Source organism: Podospora anserina, chromosome 4 (genome assembly GCF_000226545.1).
Source record: "Podospora anserina S mat+ genomic DNA chromosome 4, supercontig 4".
Lineage (NCBI taxonomy): Eukaryota > Fungi > Ascomycota > Sordariomycetes > Sordariales > Podosporaceae > Podospora > Podospora anserina.
Genome location: NW_001914850.1, coordinates 888,582 through 898,861, shown reverse-complemented (window position 1 = coordinate 898,861; position 10,280 = coordinate 888,582). Strand labels below are relative to the sequence as shown.

Genomic DNA, 10,280 nt, shown 5'->3' with positions numbered 1-10,280 from the left:
TGGAATTTAGTAGCATATGATACCTCTCCAAAGGTGCACTTTAATCCCTGCCCCGTTCAATGCTTGTCAAAAGAGGCATCCGCCATGTGCATCGTCAACCCTCCCATTGGCTCACCACCTCCATGCAGCTTACTTTTCTCTCGGTACAGGTCCCAGGAAGGTGAACTAGGTAGGTAGCCAGGCTGGCGGCCTTGCGAGGAGAGAGAGAGGGAGGGAGGGGCGCAGGCGGGGTAGTCCAAACCCGTAGGATTGGGAGGCCACAACCAACAACAAGTGAGGACGAAAAAGACTACCTAGCATCCATCACGGTCTGTCTGTCTGTCTGTCTGTCTGTCTCTGCTCTACGGCCTGCGCCCCTGTAGGGAGATCCACTCATGGTTTCAACACTTCGAATTGGGACTAAGAACCAGTTGCCAAGATAGGTACCTTGAGTTCGACGCCACCAACAACAAACTTTGTTGTTGATAACACCGTTGACATGTTCCACTCCCTCGCACTTGAACACATTTTCCTGGAGCTTTCTCTCATCCTGTGTCTCCCTTCCCTGTCTTGTGGCAAAGCGTTCGTTGGCTGTCTTACCAAATCCCTGGACTGGAGTTGTCCTCAGATCTAAACAAAGCCACCTACCCAGCCAGATGTGTAACACGCCGGGATATACATAGACTGGTAGTATCCACAAGGCATCAGTGCTATTCACGGCGTCAGTCACCGGCAAGAAGAGTATAGCACAAAGAGTTTGGGCTATAATACCTACAAACGGCGGTATCCCAACAAACAGCATTCGAACAACCATTGGTCCATGTTTGCGAGGACAAATGCTTGGTATGCTTGGTATGCTTGGGTTAGCGAGAGGTAACTGAGTGTTAGTGAGAATTATAACTCAGCCTCCTCCCCCACGTACCTAGTTACGCTGGTTGCAAATCAAACAAGACGTCACTTCCAACCAAGAGGACTGGAAAACAACGCCCTCGAAATCGCCTTGCCGCAATGTGCAAGAAGTCAAATCAATGGTGGGGAAAAAAGAAGAAAAAGTTCTATTTCAAGCCATGTCGCGCTGGGAATCTTGTCAGATCCGGCCATTGCTGTAGTTAAAGTCTTTCTGGTAAGTCTGGCTTTTGCGCAGCTGTCAGGCATCAACTGTGCTGACGGTTGAATTGGGCAGGTTTTCTGGTTTTGGATAGCTTTGCAGAGAGAAGACGAGTTAGTTGATAATCTCAGGGGAATATCTACCTACTTACCTGTTCACCTACAGAAGCTGCCATCAAGGTATCCCACCCAGAGCGGGTGTAACAACATCACAATGTCTCGCACACGCCAGCCCAGAACGTGGAGCCGGCCGCCCCTGCTGCTGTGCAACAACTCACTCTTCCACATCCAGTTCGGTGCCTGCTTGTGAATGAAGAACAGTGAAAATCCTCGTGCAAGTGCGGGAAGGATGTGAAACCATAGCTTTACCCCGCCATAGAAGATCGATGCCTGTGAAAGATGGTAGTAGACTTATCTTGAAATGCGGGCACTTTCATCTGTCTGCCTAGAGAATCGAGACCGTGGTGTACCTCAACGGCGGTTGCGGGGTAGCTGCTAGTCTTGGTCCGCGAACTGCGGACGAATGCGGGGCACACCACTTCCTGTGAGGGCGGTGGTGAATGAATTGGTGTGTGGCTTGCTGCCGCAGCATCTCCAGATGGTTGGCTACCTACCCGGATGAACCGGTCGGTGGCCGTCGCAAAAGTTCAGATCATCAGCAGCTGCCGGCTACGCCGACAGTGCCCCTCCTGCACAGTCTTTAACTCTCGGGATGCACTCTGAAGCAGTGCCTTAATGGCTGCCTCATCAATTTGAGTGAAGTGAATGATTCCATGACGCAAAGTCCTTCAATTGGAACCGTGGTGATGCTACAGCGTAAGCGCTGTGATGATTGGCCACATGCGTGTATCCCTTGAAGCCTTGGATGGCGCTTGTGAGATGCTTGAATGTGATATCGAAAAACTGCAGAACACTGGTGTCGTGTTGGTATCCTGAGAGATTAGGTGAGCTGTCAGGGTTAGGGCTCAGTGATGAGAGCATCAGGATGTCATACAAGACAATGAGCAACGGCAATGGAGCGCAAAAGAAGTAACTTCATAGTGCATCAGAGACCATAATCGTTAACCATAAATAGGTATGCTCCAAATGTCCAACCGTCGTCGCCCCCCCCCCCCCCTCTCAACTCCAGAAACGCCATGAAAACAGCACCCGGCCTTTTTTTTCTGAATGCAATTCCGAGATTTGGTCTTCGAAACCAAGTACGTCCGTCCTGTTGTCCAGACCAACCTGTGATGTGATGTTACCAGACACCTAAACGCCGTTTCATAACTCATATTCCATGCTTGTAAATGCCTTCCCTGTCACGTTGATCACCACCTCCCGAAAAGGTAAGAGATCCTTAGTGACCGCCTGGGAAAGGTCCAGGATGACCAGCTCCTGGAGGTGGAGGGGGCATCCCCATTCCCATCGGGGGTCTGAATCCTTGCGGAGGCGGCATACCATGTCCTGGGGGAGGCATCTGCGGATGAGAGGAAGGTCGCGGCATTCCGGCAAAGCCTGGTGGAAATCCTCCAGGTGGAGGACCCGGAGGACCGCCCATCGGAGGGGGGCCGCCCATCATGGGAGGGCGACCCATTGGAGGAGGACCGCCATTGGGCATTCCCATCCTCATTGGACCTGGAGGTTGGGCAAAGGGGCCGGGTTGCTGATGCCCATACTCAGACTCACTGCTGTCGCTGCTGCTCCCGTCGTCTGAATCGGAATCATCATCCCCGTTGGCATCCCGAACACTGGCGTTTCTGGCCCAGGCAGCTGTGGCACTCGGCTGGGAGACTCTGCCACTTGGCCTTGACTTGTTGTTTTTGCTTTGCTCTGGGTACTCAGCGTAGTAGAGCCCCTTGGACTCGACGAGATAGTATTCGACATTGCTGCGGTTGCTGGTCCACGAGGACCACATGGAACTGTATGAGCCATTGCTTCGAGTCTCAAAATCATCGTCGTAATAGTAGGCCCGGACGCCCTTGACTTTCCTGGGATCCCGCCCAGTGAACCATATCAGAGTGTTGACAGCTGGGGTTTTCGGAAGCATCCGCTGCTTCATCCGCCGCGAGCTCGAGCTCGAGCCGGCGCTGGAGCCAGAGCTGGAGCTGGATCGAGGCATGGCGAGGGGGCGAACTAAAATATATGTGACCGAAACGTAGAGGGGGGGGGCGGCTAGGAGCCTTGCTTCCTAGATTTGATGTGTGGAGAGTAGGACAACAACTGTCCTACACCGAATAGATGAGCCAAGCAGTAAGACAGGCAAACTTGGGCAGCCTAGAGTGAGGGCATCACCGCCAATGGGGAGCGTCAAGAGAGTTCGAGGTGGAAGAGAGTTTGAAGTTGGGAATTGGAATTTCCAAGAGAACGGGAGATCGACGGAAGAGACGGGCGTAGAAGTAAATAGGAGACGCTCGGGGAGCTTACTCCCCCGAGAGCATAGGCGCGTGTCTAGGGGTGAGAAGGAGACTATGGGTGACACTCACATACGAGGTGATGCTGCACATTCCTCTCTCTTGGAGTCTCTCCTGCAGCTGAGTTGGGCAAAGCGTGTGCTCGAGGCTGCAGAAGTGCATGGTCTCACACATAGAAACAGGGCCCAGGTGGGAGGATGCTGAGCTACTCAGCGCTGGACCAACAGGTAACCAACCCTGTGGGAGGCCGGATCCGACTGGTCTGATCTGTCCCAAAGCCATGGAGCCTCAGAGTCGTCCAGCTGTGATAGGCTGTGGCAGATCGGAAAGCTACAGCTGGCGCACAAGCCGGGCAACGATGAAGTGGCGATTCATCTGTAGAGCGGCATGCTCGGTGTGTCTCGTGCATGTTGGATTCCAGCAGGCGGGTGCCCCGGTTTGCAGGCGAAGTGTTGTGACAGGCTGGGTGTGGGCATAGAGTGCTGTGGTTGGTGTTCACACTGCATCACAGCTTGGCGGTCAGGCTGCGGCTATCCGTCGAACTTGCTTCTCCCACCTCAGTCAGCTTGGGCGAGGTCGTGAGGGGCAGGAGAGTGAGGGTCAGGTCATGTTGTGTTCGGTTTCGAAAGTAGAGGAGAGCACTTTGGGCATCAAGGAGCCTCTCGGAGCCTCTCCTCTTATTAGAAGCCAGCAAACATGTTGACCAATTTTGAGCCGCACCAGACACAGGCTAAGAGGTTAAGAGTGATGCTTTGGTTGAGGTTATGGTGATGGTGCAAAGCCGGGCGTATCCAACGACGGGAGCGGGGCAAGATGGGTTGCTGACAACCACCAACCATCCAATGCCAGTTCTGGACACAGAGTCGGAAGGGTGCAGATGATCCTCTCGGCCATAATTGCCCTCAATGGACCTGGCGGGCCCAGGGCCTCGCTTCCTTGATCAGAGATTCTGCCATCTGCCTTTTTAAACAACTGTACCACGACGATGTGTTTCGTAGAGAGCTCCTGCATTCGCCCGAGATGTGGACGAAGTACAGCAGATGCAGCAAGACAGAATGGTTCGATTTTGACACTCGTAGAGGGGATGAAGGTCGGGATTGTTGATAAGGCTGTCAGACCAAGGCCAGCACCGTCCCAGAGATCGAGGCCATCCCGTGTCACGATGACTCGGGGATGAGAACCCGGCGATAAAATTGTGCGGTTAACATCCAAGGCTGTTTTGAATCCGAATACCCCGCATTTCCGCTGGTCGTGGAATAACAAACTACTGTGTAGTGTAGAACGATTCGCAATTGAGGGCGGTAGTTTGTCGAGATTGTCGTGATGACCGATCAATGCTAATGAGACTCTCCCTCCATGGCCGCCACTGCTCTCTCATGAGGGTAGTCTTCAAATATCAACAATATACTGGCTGTCAAGATGCAATATCTGATGCTGTTGGCGGGGACAAGACACTAGAAGCAACCGGCAATCGTGGCACCCCTGCCAGCCGACAGGGGAGTGGTAACTGCCGCGGGCTCTGTGCCATAACCGTGCAACGGCCCGGCAAGCCCACACTACCACACGATCGAGCTTGGCCGCAAAGAGGCAAGCTTCCAACGTTGATAATTGACCTTCCCGTCTGGATGTCTCTCCGTTTATTTACAAGAGAACGCTCCAGACCTTTCCCCCCCCCATTTAATTATAGCAGCCACCTGCCACCTCCTGCCTTCTCTCCTGCGGCCTGCGCATATCAACCGAACGAACGCTCTGCATCAGATGCTCCGCTCCGGCAGCACGAACTACTGCGTACACAGGTACCTAGCTCCTAACATTAGCATCGTCTCGGATCCGGAGTGGCCTCCCCATTGGGCATGGACAGCCAGGAACAAGCTCACGATGTCATCTCTCCTGATCTCTTCTCGTGGCTTTGCGCAATGCCAAACGTTTCCTTCACACTTCATTTCGCCATAGCACAAATCTGACCAGCCGCCTCGCTTGTCCCACACTGTCCGGTGTTGCGTCCAGCTTGGGAATACTACCCACAGGCTCAAATCATCCAGGCGAATCCCGATGCTGCGAGATATTGCCCTCTCTGCGGCCTGTAGATTGCAATGTCTACCCCAGATTTTTTCCATTTCTCTTGCGAAAACGGCGGTTATTCACTGACATGACCAGTCAGTCCCAGGAATGGATGGGATGATGATACCCAGGACTGACATCAGGAATTGGATGACTGTCTTCGGGAAAGCGGCAAGCTTTGGCCTTTTGGATGCTCCAGACGAACTGAGAGTTCGCTCGAGTTCGTCCGACGACCGGTTTTTGCTTGGGCACTCGAGACGAAAACGGCTCTGCCAGGACGCTTGTTATAGCTGCAGCCAGACACTGCCGGACCGTGAGGTTCCTTGGTTTGTCCGATGAAGTGATGAGGAACGGGCGAGATCCAAAGTCCCAGCCAATGGCCATGGTCCACTCTGCACATCCCTGCCGCACACAGCAGCTTGCCAAGCGCCTTGATGCTCCCGCCAGCGCAAATCCGCCCCGGAAGGCCCTGGGGGGGTGCCAGGGCATGTCCCCCGTGAACAGCCGACCAATGACAACATGCGCCTACGTGCCCCCCATATTGAGTCCGAAACGGTGCCAGTCTGTCTTGTTTCTGGCCAGTCCGACAACCTTTGGATTCTTGCGCGCTGTGATTCCGGCTGTTGACCAAGAAGTGGCTGGACCTCTTGCTGCAGAAGCGCACCTCTGATCCAGCTTGTCCCATTTCAGCCGGAGGACTGGAACCTCACCTGCCAATCACCCTTGCAACTATCAAACAACCAACATCACCTCTGTCTACAAACCTTGAACGCCACATCCTAGGACGATCCGAGAACCAAAGGAGTCGATGACTCCGCTGGTCACCCTCGCCAGTCAATGAATAGTTGATGGTGCTGGCAAGCGGTTCATCTAACTCTTAGACCCGGAACAGCGCCAGTCATCGAGATACAGAACCCGAAACCATGGATCTTCCACCAAACAAGACTGACGAGCTGGAGAGGAGGTTATCGACGAGGAATTCGCTGCGGATATCAGTCATTAGTGCGGATGAGGACCCAGAGTTGGCCGCCATGGGAATGGTGGCAGATGGGTTCAGACCAGTCAACCCCGGCCCCGAGATCCAACCACCATCGACGCCATCACTCGCCTCCGGATCCAGCACACTACTTGGCGATGGAAGTCCAGAGTCAGCACGAATAGGTCGCTCTCCCAGCATCTCGAAGCCACCCAGGCCACGAGATGCATCGTCGACACGGCAACATGGGGGGCCAGAACAGGCTGACGAATCCTCGAGTTTGAGCAGGCAATTGAGCGGATCTACCGAATCCACAGCCTATCTAGCACCCGAGAGCCCGTACAGGGGACCGTCTGGACCATCGCATCCCTACCAGATGTATCCGCAGGACGTAAGGATGGCAAGGACAATGAGCACAACGACGACCTCGTCGACGCTACCGGCGTCGGAATTGTCGTACACTGGGCCTCGTGGACCAAGTCATCCGTATGGCCTCTATCCTCAGAGCGACGGGGTCGAAACGGGCGCTATGCCAGACACCGTTCCACTAGGTTTTCACGGTCTTCCCGATCAGTACCGGCGACGAGTTGGCGCAGACGGGGAGGAAGCTGGCGACATCATCGGCCCAGACGGCCATACCGAACAGCTTCCGCCATACACGCGATATCCGGATGAGGCATATGCTCGCAAGGTAGCGGCTGCCGATGCCTTGACCCCAACTGGAGTAGCACAAGCAACGACGAATACGCCAAATACAGCGGCAGCCGCGGTAACCGCACCACCATCCATCACAACGTCCGGTTCCACCATTGTCGGTGCGGGAGGGCTTGGGCTAGCCACACGAAATCCCGAATTTGATTCAACAGACGATCTCGGGTCTCCCCAGTCCCGCCACTCGTCGCGAAGTTTCACCTCGGACAGCACCAATCGGGTCATTAAGCCGTATGAAGAGGTTGTCAACGAAAAGGGGCAATCGCCAAAGGGGTGGAAACTGTGGATGAGGCGGAAGCTATGTGGTATCGTCCCATATTGGGTTATATGCCTGACGTTTCTGATATTATTGGTGGTGGGAGCAATTTTGGGCTCAGTTATCGGCACATTCTTGTCCAAACAAAAGCGGCCAATGCGCAAGGATGGCACATGGTGAGCATCTCAACAAGATGTGAGTAATCGTGGTTTGGTTTGTTAACTCGGTCTATAGGTCACCATTCAACTCGCCAGCCCCTGTACCAACGTTTGGTGCCGTTCCAATACCAAAACCAGCCGATCTTCAGCCACTACCGGCGGGCACCTTCAGCATGCCACTTACAACGAACCGCGTGTCCAATACTTGCTTTCAAGACCCGACTCTCTCGCAAGCATGGAACTGTTTTCTCGTCATCGCCGGCTTGCATCTAACAATAGCTGAGAATCACGGCGAACACAGCATGATGCTCAACTTTAACCATTCGTTCACGTTGATGAATAACGTATACTCGTATGGTGAACAGCCACCTCTGGTAGAAAAACCGGTTACTCTGACACTGGTCAACGACACCTTTGAGCCAACACGGGGCCCGGCATTCTACAACATGCTGACCTACGACAAGACGGTCATTCTCCCCGAAGCTGCCCTCTCACCGACGACTCCTTCTGTGACAAGAAGAAACATTCGCAACCTGGCCGGCATGACCGACTTTAAGCGCAAAAATATCGCCAAGGTCGGGGACAAGCCGTGGGTGTGCAGATGGCCAGACACGTACCTCCGAGATGTTCATCTATCCCCCCACCTAAAACTCAAGCTGGTTCTGGGATCCCGCCACTGTCAGCAGGGGGCCCGGGCGGTGGCCCGGGAAGTCCAGGGCGGGGGCCATATCAGTCCTTTCTCACCTCGACAACAACATCAACATTTTTCGAATCATCTTCCGCCACACTACTGACACAGACATCACCGCCAGGTGAAACCCCACCACCACAGACATCAACACTACCAGCCCCCATCGGCGGTGAGAATCCCAACAACCATCCTCCTGACACCCTGAGGGAAACCAATCACCACCACCACCACCAAGCGAAGGCCCCTCCCCAACAAACACCAACAAACCAAAGGGTTACTGGCCTGAACCACGAGACTCGAAGACGCTTGAGTTCCCCCCCTTTCCCACATCAACAGGGGGGTTCGGGTCAGGGTCAGGATGGGGACCGATAGATGAGAATTTTACGCCGCCACCACCGGGGTATCCAAGAGTTATCAAACTAGCAGAGAGGAGAGTTCCAACCATAACCACAGGGACGGCGGCGGCGAGAGTGCCGGAGTGCACCCAGATGGAGATTACGGGTTATGCGCAAGAGGCGAAGGTGGTGGTGGACGGGAAGGGGAAGGCGGTGACTATTAGGATTGTGGAGAATGAGCAGACTGTTGTTGGGCCTTTTGGCGGCGCCGGCCGGCCGGGGGGGCAGAAGAGGAGGAGGAAGAGGGAGGGAGAGGAGCGAGCGGGGCGTGAGGGCGGCGGGACGGAGGAGGGGGTTTTTACTCAGCAGGGAGGAGGACCGCCGGCTGCGGATATGAGTCCTTGTGGGTGTATGTGGTTTGTCACCTAAACAAGTCGGCTTTGGATATTTTTGGCGGACGGGGCACCCCCTATCGTTTTCATGAGGCATTGTGGCCTAATGGCGGTTTATTATTTCAACTGTCGTTTTTTGTACTTTTATATCGGCATCAAAAAACGGCATTTTCTTTCCCACCAAGGCGGTTGGGTTGGTTTGGGTTGGGTTGATGGCGTTTTATATCGGGGAAATTCCGTGGTGGATATCTGGGACAAGTATATAAAGGATATCATGGACATTTATGGGGAGGATATGGGACAAGTCGGCGGGAAGGAAAGGGGGGGGGGGTCAAAGACAACTCTCAACTGTCGCTTTTGGATCTGTTGATTATACAAGATTTTTGGTATATGCTCTATTTCTCTCTTTCTCTCTCTTAGTTGGAGAAGCTCTTATGGCAATGTTTTCTTTTTGCTATTTGAAAGTAGTTTTTTCTTTTCAACTCGTGGATACCAAATTACTCTTTCATATTTTCTCTTGATACGAAAGACATTTTAGCAGAGAGCAAAATTGTTTACACATACACGCTCGCACTATCTCATTCCGCAACCTGTGAGTTGAGCGTGGTGATTGAAACGGAACATTTCACTTCAGCCCTCTTCTGGTTGACGAGTTTATTTGCAAGAGAACCTTACGGAGCCCCCTGTTTATCTTGCAAACACCCCCCCCTTGATATAGAATTGACTATATTTCAAAGGGTGATTATTAAGGGTTAAAAGATATTTAATAGGCTTTAAAAGATAGTTAAAGGACGTTAAAGGATAGTTAAAAGGCTTGAGAAAACGATTCACAAGGCTTAAAGGATAGTTCAAGGGTCTTAAAAGATAGGGAAAAGGTCTCTTATTATAGTATAGGAAGGGTAAATAAATCGGTGGATAGGGAGGGGGGCGGGCGCTGATTTTGCAAATAGGGGGCCCCCTAAAGGTTCTCTCTTATTTACCTACCTATCCACGTTCACAGTTGTTACATGTTGAAATGTATTCAGTTTCTTCTATCCTTCACTTGATCAACACCTATCACCATACACCAACCCCCAAAAAACACTAATGACCCAAAAAAAAAAAAGCTTTTGTAAAGGCCATACCCGCCAATGAAAAAAAACATATAATACATCATTCCAACCCTTCAGTCTAGATATAACCTTTTTATATTCAAGTAACAGACCTCCTCCCTTCCCCACC

At 52.8% G+C, this 10,280-nt stretch overlaps 3 protein-coding genes across 3 annotated transcripts; 1 reads left to right on the top strand and 2 right to left on the bottom strand.

The window, feature by feature from the left end:
• Positions 1-289: 289 nt before the first annotated feature.
• On the bottom strand, positions 290-801 carry PODANS_4_8310 (uncharacterized protein; the record flags this gene model as incomplete). Its single annotated transcript, XM_001905962.1, has 2 exons — positions 290-689; positions 755-801. The coding sequence occupies 2 exons, from the start codon at positions 799-801 to the stop codon at positions 290-292; spliced, it is 447 nt and encodes a 148-aa protein (XP_001905997.1).
• A 1,624-nt stretch (positions 802-2,425) lies between these two features.
• On the bottom strand, positions 2,426-3,187 carry PODANS_4_8320 (uncharacterized protein; the record flags this gene model as incomplete). The annotated part of the gene is made up of 1 exon (XM_001905961.1): positions 2,426-3,187. One exon carries the CDS (start codon positions 3,185-3,187, stop codon positions 2,426-2,428), a length of 762 nt encoding a protein of 253 aa, XP_001905996.1.
• Positions 3,188-6,463: 3,276 nt separating this feature from the next.
• PODANS_4_8330 (uncharacterized protein) lies at positions 6,464-8,435 on the top strand (the record flags this gene model as incomplete). The annotated part of the gene is made up of 2 exons (XM_001905960.1): positions 6,464-7,659; positions 7,718-8,435. 2 exons carry the CDS (start codon positions 6,464-6,466, stop codon positions 8,433-8,435), a joined length of 1,914 nt encoding a protein of 637 aa, XP_001905995.1.
• Positions 8,436-10,280: the final 1,845 nt, after the last annotated feature.